This window comes from Hemicordylus capensis, chromosome 8 (genome assembly GCF_027244095.1).
Source record: "Hemicordylus capensis ecotype Gifberg chromosome 8, rHemCap1.1.pri, whole genome shotgun sequence".
Taxonomy (NCBI): domain Eukaryota; kingdom Metazoa; phylum Chordata; class Lepidosauria; order Squamata; family Cordylidae; genus Hemicordylus; species Hemicordylus capensis.
The window spans coordinates 3,998,264-4,015,933 of NC_069664.1; the positions used below are offsets into that span (position 1 = coordinate 3,998,264).

Genomic DNA, 17,670 nt, shown 5'->3' on the forward strand with positions numbered 1-17,670 from the left:
TAAGTGTGTCCCACTGGTTCTCACTGTTCCACCACGTTTCTGTTATGGCCACTATTTCTGTGTTAACAACCAAGCACTCCAGCTCGCCCATCTTGGCTTGGGGGGGCCCCTTACTGCAGGGGCTGGACTACAACTCCCATCATCTTCTGTCACTCTGGCCGTTGTGACTGAGGATGCTGGGAGTTTCAGCCCAACAACATCTGGGGAGCATTCCCCAATCACAGGACAGGTCTGGTCATACAGGTTCCCCTCCTAGAAGTTGAACAAGGATCCTGAATGTGTGGACAGCCATGGTGACAGAAGACCCTGTCAACTTTTAAGGTGCAACACCATGAGCAAGGAGGAAGCAGCTACCGGGGTGATGCAGGACCACCCGTCCCCCACCCCCCAAGAATCCACTCATCAGACTGTCATACCAATCCGTTACATTTATTGGTGCTTAGGTTCTCATAAAAACACTAGCCAAGTAAAGCACAAGGAAACCCAGCAGTAGTTGTGTTAGGGGGCCTGGCTGGCCACAGGCAGAGCCCAGCCCAAGGGGTCTTCAGGCACAAATCTGCCACATCTGCCCCCCAAGAAGCTGCTCCCTGAAACCCGCTTCCTTGTTTTAGTGCTCATCTACACAGCCCAGCCTGGACTTTGATTTTTAAAATATCACATGCTTAAAAATGCAGGGGGTGGGGGTGGGGGAGAAGAGGGTGCAGGCAAGCACCCAACATTTCACTGGCACAGATATTTATATCCAAGATGAAACCTCACATAGAGTTTCCCCACACTGCCAACAGTCTACTTGGCATTATTAGAGGACAGCCTAGCAAGCAGAACCTGTGGACGGCCCAGGACACATGTCAAAGTAGCCCCACGCAAACTTCCACGATGTGCGCTGCATATACTGGTAGATATTTGAGGAGACAGACCACCCTCCTTTGCTGTACAGGCACTCTGTTAAGTGGGTCTTCCCCCACCCGCACAAGTCTAGGGCACTGTAATGGTGAGCTTGGCGGGATCTCGCCAATTAGTACATTCCAGGTTACGGGTGAAGACGAGACCAAGACTATGATCTAAAAATGCTAGATTAGCTAGGATGGATGGATCCATGCACTGTGCTTGAACTCTCCCCCCCCCTTTGAAAAGTAAGCAGCTGTTCACGTCTGGCCTCTGTGCCATTCCTTCCATGGATCTCCCAAAAGAAATTCAATCCCCCTCACTCCCTGCAGGCAACCGGAGCCTCTCTGAATCCACAGCGTGAGGAGAGCTGCTAGACTGACCGGCATGAAGTGGAGGCAGGCACCGTAGAGTCACATTTTGAATCACAGCCAGTCGGAGCGGGTCTTCCCCTCCAAAACACCAAGGACAATGAAGTCAGTGTGTGTACTGCACTGGTTGACCAGCAGAGAGTTTAATTCCCAACCACAGCTCTGAGAAATTAAGCCAGTCATGGCTGAATGTCACCAAGCCAAAAAGAAACAAGGGGTGTGTGTGTGGGGGGGGGGACAGATATGCACAAAAGACCTTCCTTCACAGGACTGGCGCTAGGAAGCAGAGAGATGCCTCCACTCGGCCTGGTACCGGACTGCAGCACTCTCCAAGGCTGTCAACAGCAGTGCCAGAGGGAAAAGGCACGTTGGCAGCAGAGATTCCCCTGCACGGGTGGCACACAGCAGTTGGGCCAGACAAGGAGCGCCTGTCTTTGCGACTGGCTTCACGCAACATGCCAGCGTCTCGGATGCCACAGTATGTACAAGGCGTGAAAGGCTGCGGGGGCCTTGCGATTTCACAGGCCCCCAGCTCCCCACAAAGGCATCTAGGCAGCACCAAACACAGTCACAGGAGAGAGGGGGAGATTCTGCCCACCCCTTCCCAGGTTGCTCCGGAGTACCCCTGCTGGGAAAGAAGATCACCAGTACAGAAGTGACGGCATAAGACTGATTTTCAAAATTACCCACAATTTTGAAACAGCCAACATCATTGCCTTTTTCCAAAACAGTACAAGAAGGGGAAGCAGTGGGGTGGGAGGGAGGCAGAGAGAGGAGCCCGGAGGCAGGAGAACAGCTGAATGGGGGTCCCAAGGGCAACCCAACGCCCCAGCAGCCTTCCTTCTTGGCCTTCCCCGCCTGCAAGCACACACGCAAGAGGCTGGGGCTGCCAGCTCTGGAGAGGAAATGCTCTCCTTTAAGCATAGTCTATCTGAATAGGGGTGCAGGTCCCTTCGCCCTTATGCTCCTGGCTGGCCACACTGGCCTTCCCCTCGCTGCTGCCGCTGCTGCTGGCGGCACTCTCCAGGGGCCTGGCACAGGAGATGTAGTCGCGCACCTCGATTTCCATGTTCTTGGCTTTCAGTGCTGCCATGTGCAGCTTCTCCAGGAAGTCTGGCATGCCTGGGGAACAAAAGAGATGGGGATGAGGTGGGGTGAGAGAGAGAGAAAGGGGCAAGTGGAAGAGAAGCAGCTACCCAAGAGCAGGACCTCAGCTACAGCATCCATTGGCAGGTCGGCTGGGCTCCGTTACACCACACAGGGAGCTGCCTTCGACACAGTCAGACCCTTGGCCGATCTAGCTCAGGACTGCCTACACAGACTAGCAGCAGGGAGTCAACCTGGGACCTTTGGCAGGGAAAGCAGCAGCTCTAGGAGTGAGCTGCAGGCCCATCTCCGAAGGGGAACATCTTACAGCCAACAGCATTCACGTCACCCATCCCAATGCTCACCAAGACAGCCCCTCCGGTGCAAATGCGACCAGTCAGCTGCCCTCAACCAACTCTCGTCCCCCCTGAGATTCTTAAATCCCCTTTCAAGACTGGGATCTAAAATGGCTTGATGCTGGAAGTTCAGAAGGGGACCTACAAGGCAACCCGATGCATGTGTACTTTGGAGCAAGTCCCACGGAATCCACTGGCTTACTCCCAAGTAAGTGTGTCCAGGAGCACAGCACGAGGCTCTTTTTGGAACCCTGTCCTCAAAGGCCAGGAGGACAGCACTTCATTGCTTCCTACAAGGGAAGAGCACGGCGCGTAAAAGGAGACCCAGCTCAGAGGCCAACGTGGGTCCAGGTTCAGGTCAGAAGATAACTGGAGAGGAGGACACAGTTCGAACCTTGACTCAGCCATGAAGCTTATAGGATGATCTTGGGCCAGCCCCAATACACGCTCCCCACCCTGCAACTGCATCACAAGACTGCTGTCAGGGTAAGAGGGGTGGGGGGCAAGGAACATAGGAAGCTGCCATATAATGAGTCAGACCATGGTCTATCTAGCTCAGTATTGTCTACACAGACTGGCAGCAGCTTCTCCAAGGTTGCAGGCAGGAGTCCCTCTCAGCCCTTTCTGGAGATGGAACCTTCTGCATGCAAGTGCGCTTCCCAGAGTGGCTCCATCCCCTAAGGGGACTATCTTACAGTGCTCAGGCACAGGTAGCCTCTCATCCAAAGGCAGAGCCTGTTGAGCAAAGGGGGTCCCCTTTCTCACTGGCTGCCGCAAGAGCAGCTCTCCTCCCTGTGCACTGAGCGCCAACCCCCTTGCCACGCAACATGTGGCCTTCCGTCCTTCATAAAGCCGAAGGGCCCCAACCCCACAACTCACCGCTGGAGACCATCCAGCTGACACAGTAACGAGGGAACACCGTCTGCGGGTTGTCGCTGTACGTTAGCAGGTAGTCAAAGCCGTTCTGGTGAAGAGGAGCGGGGAGAGAAACCTCAGTGGCCCTTTCCAGCATTGCAAGCTGGCAAGTCTTGCAATGCTAGTACCTCTTCCCCATCTCAAGGGGTCAAGATCAAGCATCTCAATGAGCATCTGCCCCCCCCTCCACAAGTCAGTACCAATCACCTCAGCTGGGTCATGTACTATATGGACTAATTTTAGAAGACAGATTCCAATTCTAGATAGAGACCCAGCCCCGATTTCATTTCTTCTGAAAGAAACCAACTTTTTGACTCGTTGCTGCCCAATTCAGAGCTTCCTGTCAAATACCTCAGAAAAACCGCTCAACGGCTGGAGTTTCCCTGTGCAAAGCAGCAGGAGACTCACCTCATCAAATGTCTTATGAGGGCGAATAACCATCTGGGACTCATAGGTTCGGACACGGACAAATTCTGGGTCTTCTGGGACACTCGGGTGGTCAACCGCTCTGAAAAAGGAACAGGAGACAGGAAATACGTTTTGCAAAAAAGGCTCAGAAACAGCTCAGGGCGGTTTACAAAGAGAAACAATAAATAAATAAGATGGCTCCCTGTCCCCAACGGGCTCACATTCTAAAACAAAACACAAGATAGACACCAGCAACAGTCACTGGAAAGATGCTATGCTGGGGGTGGATAGGGCCAGTTACTCTCCCCCTGCTAAATAAAGAGAATCACCATGGTAAAAGGTGCCTCTTGGCCCAGTTAGCAGGGGTTGCCTCAGTTAGCAGTCTTGCTTCAGGATCTACAGGAACAAGGCGGCAGCAGCATGCAGGAGTCCTGGAGGCCCTCCAAGGAAGGCACCTTCTGCTGCTCAGGTACTGGGGGGCAATGAAGGCTGGTCTAGACCACCGGGAACATTTTAAAAGACACGTATGACTGCCAAACATCTGGCCCACATCAGCAGAAGTCTAGCCCCCCCCCTACTCTTGAACTCTGTACCTTTCTTCCCCTAATATAATTTTCATTTCTTCCTCCTAAGAACCCTGCTGTATTAGACTAAGGACCTGTCTAGTTCAGCATTCTGCTTCCAGCAGTAGACCACCAGATGCTCCCGCAGGAAGCCCACAAGCAGGACATGAAGGCATCCGCCCCCTGTGCTGTTACACCATCGTGGCAACTGGAATTCAGAGGTATACTGCCTCTGTACATGGAGGTTCTACATGGTCTTTGTGACTACTACCTACTGAGACACCTTGAATTTGTGTAACCTCCTTTAAAAGCCAGCTAAGCTAGTGGCCGACCACCAACTCCCATGGTGGTGAACTCCATTAAATGACAAGTTCTGTGATTTGCCTTTCATGCCCCCAGCATTTGGCCAAACACACCTCACCAAATCAAATTATCCAAGCACTGGCCTGGTTGCCATGGGAGACCCTGGAATTTCTGTGAGGAATGCAGCTTCTCTCTTCTTAAACACACATTTCTGTAGAGGGCGGCAGCTTCAGTAGCTTTTCAAGTGCCGATAACACAACCGGGTGGTTGCTGGCTCTTGCCTATCACCTTTTAAAGATCTCTAGAATGGTGCTCCCAAACTTGGGTCCCCAGATGATGTTGGACTGCAACTCCCATCACCCCCTGCCTCAAGCCACTGTGGCAGGGGACAATGGGAGTTGTAGTCCAACATCTGAGGACACCAAATTGATAACCTGTTCTAGAATGTTCTACTGCCAGGAGAGGCACGGTTAAAGGTTAAGAAGAAGTAGCAGCAGTCTTGCCGACACCCCCCAGGGAGAGTAAAAAAAATAATTTTGGTGAATAATTTTGAGGGTGTTAATTACAAAGTTGCTCCAAATCATTTGGGAGTCCAAAGGAAGAGATCCATGCAAGTTCAGTTTGCATTCACTTCGATGCATATTCCGCTTCCGCTTAGCACGGGTTCCCTTACCGTGACACCAGGACCATCAGATTGTTCTCTCGGTCCACATTATATCGCCGAACATACACGTAGTCTCGTGAGTACATCGGATACTGAAGGTTGGCATGGAGGGGAGGGGAAGAGAAAAGTGGGAAAGGAAAGGACATGTTAACTGGGATGCAGGACCTCATCATCTGCACGCTTGGCATGAGACAGAAGGGAGAAAGGAGCACTCACTGGAAAGTGGGTGACCCAGTGGATCACCTCTGACCCTGTGGCCTGGTCTCTCTCAATCACCTCCAGCTTGATGACTAGCGAGTCCCATTTTTTCCGGTATTCAGTATCTAGCTAGAAGACACAAATTCAAGAGGGTTCACTTGGGCTAATACAGTGATGAGTTTCCTGCGATACAAATTAAGAAATGCCAGCACATCACGAGCATTTGTTTCTATTTAGTTTTATAACAACCCCCCCCCCAAAAAATACAAAAAACCTAACAGGAAGATCAGACACCAGACCAGATATAGACACATGTCTGTCTTGGCCTTGGCATCAGAGGAGAGCACAACCCCTCCCTGGAAGCACCTGCTGGGCCCCCAAACCACACTGGGGAGAAAGCAGACGGCAACCTCTGGGTCAGGAGTTAAGGCTGCTCCTGAGCTCTCCCCGGAGACAGCAGGCTTCCAGGATCTTAAAAAAACACACACAACCAAACTAGAATCCCAATGTCCACCAGCCAGGGCCAGGTACAAACTAGTGGCCCAGGAAGGGGAGCCAGATGTAAAAGAAGGGGAAAGCCAGTCCTGTGGCAGTGATCATGAATGGTCTCCTTTTCTAAGCAGGGTCTGCCCTGGCTTGCATCTGGACAGGCAACTCACGTGTGAGTGCTGACTGCTGTAAGATATTCCCCTTAGGGGGTGGGGGTGTAGCAAGGTGGAAGAACCTCTGCTTGCCATGCAGAAGGCCCCGGATCCAATCCCTGGCAGCAGCTCGAGGTAGGGCTGGGAGAGACCCCTGCCTGGAACCTGGGAGAGTTGCTGCCAGTCAGTGCAGGCAATACCGAGCGGGACGGACCAAGGATCCAACTCAGGATACGGCAGCTCCCTGTATTCCTAGAATGGTGGCCCGGCAGGAGCAGCCAATGAGCTACAGCATCCCGTGGGCCATACGCTGGGATAAGCGGCATACGCAAGTACAAACCTACATTGACCTGAGAGCAGTTCGAAAACCCTTTGCCAAGTACCACGGTGCCCTCCCTAACTATAGCAGTCATTCTTGGAGACTGAGAGAACAGCCAAGAGAACAGGAGCAGAAATCAGAGCATCGGGAAGTTTCAAAGACAGGACAACTTCGAGATTCAAGCTAGAGACAAGCTTGACTCTATTCAGCGCTAGTCAGGGCTCTATTCAGGGCTGCTCCACTTCGGCCCTCCTGCAGATGTGGGCCTACAACCCCCATAACCCCTGGCTATTGGCCACTGTGGCTGGGGATGATGGGAGCTGTAGTCCAAAAACAGCTGGGGGGCTTAAGGCACTCACCTGCACATTGAAGAACTGTCGTGGGGTCACGTCTGTGTATGTCCCAAAGACTAGAACAGAAAGACGACAAATATCATGGCAGGTGGTAAAAAAAAATGGGGGGGGGGGAGAGACGATTAGAAAGAGGATCTCAGTGACATTTAATTGTCTATAACTTCACATTTGGAATAAAAAAGCAACAGCAGGTGGACAGTACCCACAAGCGGGGGGACTGGATGACGGGAACAGGCTTGACAAAGAACAAGAATAGCTATTGACAGACCATGGTAAAAAATAATAATTTGTAAACCGCCCAGAGATTTTATGGGGTGGTATATAAATAAGTAACAAAATTATTCAACAGGGGCAAGCAAGTCTAGAAACTAGCTTTGCATCCTCATGTCAAAACCACAGAAACTTTTCTCCCTCCAAGCAACAGCATGAGCAACCTGGTTCTTCGAAGCTTCTCCTTGCATGTTATATTTTAAATCCTACCCTTCTTCCAGAGGTGGTTAGGGGGGCATACATGTGTCCCTGTTTTTATCCTCCCACTGCCTTATGAGGTAGGTTAGGCTGAGACATGCAACTAGCCCAAAGTCACTCAGTGGACTTCATGGCAGAAGACTGGAACCTGCTTCTTCCTGCTCCGTGACCGGGTCCGGTCAACCACAGCCTCTCCGCTGGCTTTGTGCAAGCAGGGTGGTGCAGAACTTGCAATTCCACAGGCAGTGAGTGCAGAGCTTCCCAAGAATCTCAGAATCTGTCTACAGCGTTTTTTAAAAAGTTAAGTTTCTAGCTCTTACGGCTGCAAGGACACACCTGACAGTGTGGGACGATAGCTGCCGAAATTGGAAGCCAGAACAGTAGTTCAGAAAGGTTTTCTAGCTATCAGGTCGGGGGGTGGGGTGGGGTGGGGGAATCCTGTATAGCTAATTTCTCCTCCCCATGACTAGCAAAACTAGAATTGGGCAAGAGAAGAAAAACTAGGGAAAACAACCCAATTTGCATACAGGCTACAGAACTGGCACTGAGTGGACATACCTCGGTACTGGTACAGGTGGGTCCCTCCAATGGGGCGCCTCCACAGCTTGAAGTGCTTCTTGTCCATCACACTCTCCCAGGACCGCTCTTCAGGACTGAGGGCCACATCCTTGAGGGGCTGCAGCTGCCCCTGGGTCTGGCTCTCCCCTTCGTCGCCCTGAAACAAACTGGCGATTTCTTCCATGCGCTTCATCTCCTCTGCAGACCTTGGGAGTGGGGGTCAGAGGGAGGGGGAAAGACACACACCTGTCAGGGCTTCCTCAGATCTGAGGTGGCAATTTCCATACAAGCTTTTTGGTTAAACACTGGGATGAACAAGGTCAGGGTCAAGGAGGGATGAAGGCAGGGAGTGCCACAAGGGACGCACAGTATGGCCAACAAGGCTTAGGAAGCCATGCCTGGGCACTCTCGCCCTCGGCTGTTCTGTACAGCAACGGGAAAGGGACTTACCAGGAAAGGGACTTATCAGCACTGAGCTTCTCCTGAAGCAGGCTGGTAGCAGCCGGGACTCTTTTCCTCTTGCCTGGTCAAGCAAAGGAAGGGGTGTAATAAGCCAGCTGTAGCTGGTCCCTCTGACCAGGCTGCAAACCTGCATCCATTTGCTGTGGAGGCAGGAAAAAGACAGACTCTGAAAGCAAGTGGGAGCACATCTGAGCAAGTCTTCAAAAGCAACTGCCTCTTAGTTAAAGGGAGAGAAGAGCACCCCTAGAAAGAGTCCTGGACCACTGGAGAAGGGAGAACAGGCCTGGAAATAGCCAAGTTTAGAGTGTGCAAGAAATGCCTCCAGGCACAAAAGATTCTGTGAGCCAGAAAGGAGCTGCCTGTTGCCCTCCCGGTTTGTCTCCCTTTTCCGAGCAGCTGCTGTATCACAAGCAACTTGCATTGGTATGTGCAGGTGGGGATGGAGAGGGGAAACTGTGACTGCCTAGTACACTTTGCAGACTTTGGCATGGCTCCTGGACTCGACACAGTCGCAGAGACAGCAAGTGCTTTCCAGTAAGCTCTCCTGCAACTCAGAAGGGTATGGAGCCATAGCTGGGAGGAAGGGCACCTGCTGGATAGGTCCCAGGTTCGAGCCCTCGCATCTCCAGGGAGAGCCACTGCCAGTCCATGCAGACAAGACTGAGCTAGAGGGACCAAGGGTCAGACTCCGCGGGAGTGTCAAGACTGCCTGCTTCAGGTTCCCAACTCGGACTACACATCCTCTCTTGAGTTTCAGCACACGCAGAGGAATACGGGCACAGAAGTCTGAGACTCTGAGGCTGATACTTGCAGTGGCCAGGCAGGGTTGAGAGGCAGGAGTCAGTGACAGGTGGGAGGCCAAATCTCCCCGGAGAATAGCTGTGGAGGTCATCCAGGACAGGCCGGACTATTATTAGTCTCTACAAAGCCTTTGGCAGCCACCTCTCCAGGCAACTCTGGCCTGTCCAAGGCTGGTTTGCAGGCATCAACTGAGCCCTGGTTCCTGGCTAGCTACTCTTTGGACTGCTCCTTCGCAAACAGAAGGGAATCTGGTGCCGATGCCACACCAGTCCTCTCAGACCCAAAAGGCAGAAATGTGCACAGTTCGGGTCACTGTATCTTAAGGAGGACATGGTAGAACTGGAAAAGGTGCAGAAGAGGGCAGCCAAAATGATCAGGGGCCTGGAGCAGCTTCCTTATGAGGCAAGGCTACAGCATCTGGGGCTCTTTGGTTTGGAAAAAAGGCAACCACAGGGAGACATTAGAGAAGTCTATATAATTACGCATGGTGTGGAGAGAGAGAGAAACATTTTTCTCCCTCTCTCACATTAGAACTAGGAGTCATCCCATGAAACTGAACCCTGGGAAATTTTGGACTAACAAAAGCAAGTGCTTTTTCACACAGCACATCATTAATTGATGGAATTCTTTGGCATGGGATGTGGTGATGGCCACCAGCTTGGATGGCTTAGACAAATTCATGGAAGACAAGTCCACCCGTAGCTACTAGGCTTGATGGCTACAGGCCATCAAGGCCATCAGTCTACAAGGCAAGATGCCTCTAAATACCAGTTGTAGGGGAGCAACAGCAGGAGAGAGGGCCTCCCAGTGGCATCTGGTGGGCCAGTGCGGGAAACAGGATGCTGGACTAGATAGGCTTTGGGCAAGAAAGGCCCAAAAAGAAACGGCCGGTGCTAGTTCACCTCACTGCTCAGGAAGGAGCAGAACATTCCACTGAGCATGAGCATCTCACCATGCCAAAGGATGAAGTCCGTCATATTCTGTTCCTGCTGTATCACCCATTCCAAAACAAGTGCAAAAGGTTTCCGCTGACACCACTGCTGATTTTACAGGCTGTAAATCATATCAGCCCAGCGGGGATTCCTGGGGAGGTTGGCTGTTGAAATACTGCTTGAGGAACTTGCTGTCTCCCAGGCAGGGATCCAACACTCCATTCTATCACCATCTGCACATCCACAAGCACTCCATTCCCACCTTATGATGTGCAGACACGCACCTGACTGCGGAGGGAAGTGGCAGGCACTCTAACCCCAAGTACTAGAGCAAGGGTGGGCAAACCTGGCCCTCCAGCTGTTCTTGAACTACAACTCCCACCATCCTAAGCCACAACAAATTGTGGCTGGGGATGATGGGAGTTGAACGTCAACAACAGCTGGAGGGCCAAGTTTGCCCACCCCTGACCTAGAGCGTTCTGGTCAGGAGACAAGCAAGGCTCCCTACTTGCTGCTCCCCCATACCCAGCATGGAGTAGAAACAGAATATTTAGGAAAATTCCACTTCCTGGGGGTTCCCTCTAGTGTTTGCTCTAGCAGGGATTCCCAGATGATGTTGACTACAACTCCCAGCATCCCCAGCTGCAGCAGCCTTTGCTTGGAGATTATGGTAGTTGTAGTCAACAACATCTGGGAATCTCTGTTAGAGTGAACACTGGTTCCCTCCTATGCTTTCACAATGCCGCCACGGGAGGCTCATTCAACAGTTGCAGGGGAAGAGACCCAACTGCCACCTCAATCCTCAACTACCAAAACCCAGCCCTGAAGCTTTGGCTTCAGAACAAAACATGGAAACGGCAGCATTAAAGCAAGCTGGAGGAGAAGGTGTGCTAAGCGCAGAATGTGAGCACTCTCCCCGCTTGGGGCAGCTGGTGCACCAGAGCCACGTCTCCCCACTCCGGACCCTGGAAGGGGAAAACCAGCAGAGGCCCACCTGCTCAGCTCCTCCTCCTTGATCCTCTCCTCCTCCCACAAGAACACGCCGGTGAGGGCTGCCATCAGTTTGCAGGCATTCGCGTGACGCCCCTGAAACCTGCGCCACAGGGAGCTGAAGAGGCTCTTGCGTGTCCGCTCGGAGTAAAGGTTACCGTACAGCTGTCCAATCTGCTGGGCACGCCAGACCCTCTGGCCGGTCACATAACTGCACTGGTTGGCCAGCAGGGAAAGGAGGCTCTTCTGCTTCGGACATTTCTCGGAGCCTTTCTGCAGCCAGGTGAGCAACCACTGGCACCTGCCTTTCAGGGACTTCTCGCTGGGCCACGGGCCCAGTTTCCCTTTGCAGCTGATGAAGCGGGCGGAGTTAGCGTAACAGGAATAGATGCTGGAGGGAGGCCTCCACTGGAGCGGATGGAACATTCCTGCCAGGCCTCACCGGCGAGCTACGGTCCTAGGCCAAGGAAGGAGGAGAGAGCAGAAGGTTAGTGGCAGGGGAAACGAGCAGCCTCTCAAACCCACAGGCGTCGGGCTTTGTCCTGCTCACTTTGCATTGAATACAGTCCTGGAGCTCTTCAATTCTAGACCCATCTGAGCCTTCTGGGAGCTGCCATGGTAGCCAAGTGGCTAGTGCTGCAACAGGCTGGCAAGATCTTCTCTCTCCCTCTCTCTCTTTTTCATAAGCATTTTATAAGTGGATCTCAGTGTCCACCAGCCAAAGCCAGGTCCAGGGGCTGGAATCAATTACCTGCAGTGGGGAGTCATCTTAACTGTTGCTGTGCTGAAACCATGATGAGTCAGAAGCCCCAGCCAGCATACACCTTCTGGGCACCCCCGACTTATACAAACCCTACACCACCACCCCGTTTGCTGTGCTCTGTCAGTGCCTGCCTACTTTGCATTTGTGTCACTTTTTTCAGTGCATGGAGAGTTCTACGTGTATTCTCCTGATGTAAGCTTTATCACCCCATCAGGTAAGCAAGTATTATCCCCACATGGCAGCTGGAGAGCCAAGCGTGGCATGCCTCAGCCCCCCTAGCGAGTTCCTGGCAGAGACGAGAATCCAGCCAGGGGAAGTCCTGATTCACAGCTCTGTCTCTCAGACACTACAGCACACCAATGCTTGCGGACCACCCCCTGAGATGCCAGGTGAACTGCAGAAGCTGAGATCAGAAGAAGTCAGTCCCACCCAACTGATATACGGCAAAGTCTAATAAGTTACTGTGCTATTCATTCCACAATAGAACAATTGCTGTTTTTAAGTGGATTATAAATCTGCATGCTGCTGCCGCAGCCACCACCAGAGGCTCAGCGGCTGAGCATGCAGGACATGGCCTTCTCGGGCCTGGTGCACACAATAGTTTGAATCTAAGTTTAATGTGGGTCAATAATATTGTAAATGGATGTGATGCAACCTATACGCTGTATTGGTTTTTCTGTAACTGCATTTCCCCCCTTGTCTCTGTTTCCCCCCAGGTCTTGGGCCATAATAAATTTAATCTGAATGTGGGTTACCAACATTAGCATGATTGTGTGAATCAGTGACAAGGTGGTTTATAGCCTGAGGTGAATCTCATATTCATCTCAGGCTATAAAACATCTTCATGTGGGTTCATACAATCACGCTAATGCTGGTAATCCCCATTAAACCTAGATTCAAACTACGGTGTGAACCAGGCCTCTGTGGTAGCAGTCAGATGGCAGAACTCCCTATTTCATGGGTTTGTGCAGCCTCATCTCATCTGACATTGCCTGAGAAAGGAACTAACTGTGTCAGACTGCAAGGGCCTCTCTGGTGGAACTAGTTTCATTTTGTTGGTTATATAGGTAACTAGAGAGGGGCTTGGCTTGGCATTAATTCATGCTGTGAGCTACTTTGGTGCTATCTGCATAGGAAGCTGCCTTATACCAAGTCAGACCCTTGGTCCATTTTGCTCAGTATTTTCAACCCAGACTGGCAGCGGCTTCTCCGAGGTCGCAGGCAGGAGTCTCTCTCAACCCTATCTTGGAGATACCAAGAAGGGAAACTGGAACCTCCTGCAGGCAAGCGCTCTTTCCAGAGTGGCCCCCTTCCCAAGGGGAATATCTTACAGTGTTCACATTCCATTGAAAACGAGGGTGGACCCTGCTTAGTAAAGGAGACAATTCATGCTTGCTACCAGAAGACCAGCTCTCCCTCCCATTTGTAAAAGGCAGCACACAGACTTGGAAATACATTCATACAACTCACCCCCTTTCTGCCTACTAGCAATCATATCCAAAAGCCAGAATATAATTTGAATGACTGGCTATGTCAGCATTCTGCATCTGACCCCCTCCCCCAAAAAGGGAGCAGATGTGACTAGATAAACCAGTATAACAATGTAAGACTACAGAAAGAGGCAAGAATTAAGCCTCAAAAGAAGTTGTGCAATTTGAAAGCTTATTTCCAGCATTTGCAAAACTACTTGGTTCAAGAAGGAGAAAAACAAAAGGCCTTCTCAAAAGCAGCAAGCGGTGTTGGTACTGACTGTGTAGGGGGTGGGGAGGACAAGCAGAAAGCAAGTAACTCAAACCAAATCAGAAATCAAATGAAGAGAGAGCCAATTTTTCACTGCATTCTCTGCAAGAAGTTGACCCCCTTTCTCTTTTTCTCACTCTTCCCCAATTAGGGCAAGAGGAGCCAAAACTAAGGAAAACTCTCCCCGCCTCCAGTTTACAGGATACTAAAACCTGGCAGGTAGTCTGCATTTAGCAACGTGATCAGCTTTCAGCTCAAGCTCCTAAACAGCATGAGCTTAACCAGCACCCAGTAATGACCCTGAAACAGGATCATGATGAACATGATCAAGAACTCCTTCGCACAAAGCCCGAGGGGAGAAAGAAGTGCAGGCAGCTCCGTTTTGCAGAAAAGCAGGGGAATCTGCAGGAACTGCCAAGGTGAGGCCTCACCCGGGAGACTCTCCACAAGACTATCAAGTCACAGGGAAATCAGCAGGTGCAGCAGCCCCTGCCATCAGAGTAGCTGCTGCTGACAGTTCCCCAGCAGGCTGGAGAGTGGGGCTGTTAGGGCCTCGATGAGGGACGTGCAGCACTCAGACCGCAACACATACAATACTAGGTCAAGAACAATACACCTCGCAGCCAGAATCAGCTGGTGCTTAGGTCCCAGAAAACAAAAATAAAAAATAAGCAAGAAGCCTTCCATTTGCTGTCACAGCTCAGGCCATAATTTCTAATAACAGTAATTTCTAGCACTGCTAAAAAAACTGTGTGTTCATTTCTAGAAGCAACTCTATGGTTGATTAGGAGTCAATTCGAGCCCCTCTATGTTAAATATAACCTTAACATCTATGGTTAGGGGGTCCGGTGGAGAAGAGCAATTAGGAGCACGTTGGGGAGACCAGAGCTCAGCCCACCAGTCTTTCGCCACTATCACAGTAGGATTATGAAGATAATACTACTGGTCTTCCCTTTCAGATTTAGGTTGACTGATGCAATAACCTATGCAATGGTAACCTACGCAATGCACGCTGAACACCGAGAAGTGCTACTAAGTGCCATTGATTGATTGATTGATGAAGTGCCGTGTCAAGTCGGTGTCGACTCTGAGCGACCACATAGAGAGATTCTCTCCAGGATGATCCGTCTTCAACTTGGCCTTTCAGGTCTCTCAGTGGTGCACTAATAATCCTCTAGCTATAGCCATACCCACAGCCATCCCAACCAAGCCTTGCCCCTTTCCACAATCCTGCTGCCTCCTCCCCAGACCACATGCTATACTTCTTCCCATGTCAAGAAGCATACTCAGCACTGTGCATATGCCTTGACTTCACAGGAGTGCAGAAGTGCTACAGAACATGCTACTTGGCACAGAACTCAGCTTCCATACTTTAAAAACAAATATTCTAGCACTTATGGATGCAATGACGGGCTTGAAAGTGCTCAGGAAAGGGCTGTAAAGCCTCAGATGCTAGGAAGACTGCGTGCATAGAAACCAGAAGTAAGCAAAAGAGAACTTCAGAATGGAGTCTATCTTGGCACAGTATTTCAGTTTAAGCTGTATGCTGATTTTGGGATTGTTTAGATCAAAGAGAAAGGTATATAATTTTAAAATAAAATAGACTTTTAACAGAGTTTACACAGTGCTGCTGCTTATGTTAGAAGTGAGCAACCAACAGCTCCTGAGCCAAATTCAGCCTGATGAGAGCAGTGTTCCCTCTAATAGGGATTCCCAGATGTTGCTGACTACAACTGCAGCATCCCCAGCTACAATAGTCTTTGTTTTAAGGGTTTAAATTTGTGTTTTGTACTAATACTATAGCAAGGGTAAACTGTATAGTTGTTGCTTCACGAAGAGAGGTGCGCGGGAAGTTCATTTGTTTATTATGATTGTTATGGATATTATTGTTAAAAATTAATAAAAATTGAATTTGGGGGAAAAAAACCAATAGTCTTTGCTTGGGGATTATGGGAGTTGTACGCAACAATATCTGGGAATCCCTGTTAGAGGGGACACTGGCTGAGAACAACTGCCCCTTTCCCCCTGCTTTGCCAACAGGTGCATCAACCACTCACTCAAGCACTTACTACAATATGGAGATAATACTGATCTACCTTCCAGGACTACTGCCATTAGAAGGAACTTTGCAGTGCTATGTAAGTGTCAAGTATCTACTGCTGCAGCAGCAAATCAGGGCTTTCTGACTCTACAAGTGACAATTTTCTTCTCTAATCCCTTGCATGTGCATGCCACATGGGTATACTGCACATGTGTGTTCATATGTGTGCCTGCAAACTGAAGATAAGACCGCATATTTAACAAAGTGGGCTCTGGCCCATGAAAGCTTATGCTGCAACATTTCTGTTTGGCTGCAACCCTACAAACCTTTAAAAAGCAAGTTCCACTGAACCCAGTGTGGGGCTTCTTTTTAAGCAAACATTCACAAAGCAGATTGTGTCACAGCTACAGTCCTACACAGACCGGCTTACGTCCACCCATTTAACTCAGTGGGACTGAGCAAACACATGCAACTGCACTGCACAGCTATGATCCTAAATACACAGGCCTGTGAGTGCACCCCACTGAACCCAACATAGGGCCTCCTTCCAAAGAAACATGAGCACAACAGCCACATGGCCACAAAGCTCTTGCTTTGCAGAGGAGGAAGCCCCACTGGACTCAGTAAGACTTACCTATGAATAAAAATGCAGAGATAAATCCAAACAGCATCAGGCCGCGCAGCCACAATCCTTTGCACGAGAGTAAGCCCCACTAGGCACGATCAGGCAACAGTGGTGGGCAATGTTCGATTACAACTCCCATCATGGAGTTGTGGCCACACAACTATGTGTGCAAGATTGCCACTGCAGAACCTGAGGTTACTCACCTCTGCATCGCAGCCTACTCTGGAGTAAGCACACTCCTGGGGACATGCACGCAGGAAGCTGCCATCTACCGAGTCAGGCCCTTGGTCCATCTCAGCTCAGGATTGTCTACCCAGACTGGCAGCGGCTTCCCCAAGGCAAGAGTCTCTCACAGCCATCTCTGGGAGATGCTGCCAGGGAGGGGAGCGAGCTTGGACCCTTCTGCTGGCAGACAGATGCTGCTCTTCCCAGAGCAGCCCCTGGCAGTGCTCACACATGGAGTCTCCCAACCAAATGCAGACCAGGGCGGGCCCTGCTTAGCAAAGAGGGCAATCCATGCTTTCCTGCTGCAAGACCGGTTCCTCCCTCCCTCCCTCCCTCCAAATCTCTGCGCATACCTGCGAGCCTCCGTGCTGGATCCTGGCCCTGCTTCCTCGGAGGTAAACACTCCCCCCACTCCCTGCCGAAACCCAACCAGCTTTCCTTCTCCGCAGCAAGCAAGGAAGGAACGAACGAAAAGCAGACAGGCGGGGCGGGGCGGTGGGGAGGCCGCGCGACCTCCAAGAGGCGGTTGGGGGTGATGGGGGGCGCCCCACTCACCTAGCAACGCCTAGCCCCTCCCTCCGTTGCTAGGAGCCACTGCTAGACCGGGCGGCAGCCTCGCTGGCTCGAGGGACGACCACGGGCTCTGCTGCGGCGCGCTCCAGCCGGCCTCACCACCTCGGCCCCCGCCGAAGAAGAGGATGAGCGAGCGCCCCGCTCACCCCTTCCCTCAGCCCTCCAGGCCGCTCCCCCCCATTGGTCCCGCCCACCGCCAGCGCCATTGGCCGCCCGCTTACCATCCTCGCCGCCCCGTTGGAGGCGGGAGATGCCCGTCTTCAGGGCGGCGCCCGAGCGCTCAGCACGTTCGGCTGCGGCGGCTTCTTCGCTTCCTCGCCCTCCCCCGCCCGCTCTCTCCACCAAGCCTCTTCTCCGCCGCCTTGTGACCCACTCAAGGGCGCCTTGGAGACAACAGGACCCTTCCGGGGCTGCCCTCCGCGGCGCCTGC

The 17,670-nt window shown here is 51.5% G+C and overlaps 1 protein-coding gene across 5 annotated transcripts; it reads right to left on the reverse strand.

The window, feature by feature from the left end:
- Positions 1-413: 413 nt before the first annotated feature.
- On the reverse strand, positions 414-17,612 carry STARD7 (StAR related lipid transfer domain containing 7). Of its 5 annotated transcripts, none has more exons than XM_053269490.1 (10): positions 17,223-17,433; positions 11,824-12,024; positions 11,278-11,730; positions 8,089-8,294; positions 7,069-7,118; positions 5,768-5,878; positions 5,561-5,643; positions 4,022-4,121; positions 3,578-3,662; positions 414-2,378 (listed from the first exon to the last, which is right to left on the reverse strand). In XM_053269490.1, exons 3-10 carry the CDS (start codon positions 11,697-11,699, stop codon positions 2,173-2,175), a joined length of 1,263 nt encoding a protein of 420 aa, XP_053125465.1. In that variant the 5' UTR covers positions 11,700-11,730; positions 11,824-12,024; positions 17,223-17,433; the 3' UTR covers positions 414-2,172. The 5 variants fall into 5 exon arrangements, with proteins under 5 accessions (XP_053125465.1, XP_053125468.1, XP_053125466.1 ...); XM_053269493.1 differs by lacking the exon at positions 17,223-17,433 and adding an exon at positions 17,021-17,100; XM_053269491.1 differs by lacking the exons at positions 11,824-12,024; positions 17,223-17,433 and adding an exon at positions 17,462-17,612.
- Between the last annotated feature and the right edge of the window lie 58 nt (positions 17,613-17,670).

What these genes read in the sequence shown, in the direction of transcription:
- STARD7 (XM_053269491.1), bottom strand. Translation starts at nt 11,699, where the DNA reads ATGTTCCATCCGCTCCAGTGGAGGCCTCCCTCCAGCATCTATTCCTGT. An exon ending in CCACCTGTACCAGTACCGAG is followed by an intron (nt 7,119 to 8,088) that starts GTATGTCCACTC and finishes TTTCTGTTCTAG; the next exon opens with TCTTTGGGACATACACAGAC. An exon ending in CTGATGGTCCTGGTGTCACG is followed by an intron (nt 4,122 to 5,560) that starts GTAAGGGAACCC and finishes TTCCTTTTTCAG; the next exon opens with AGCGGTTGACCACCCGAGTG.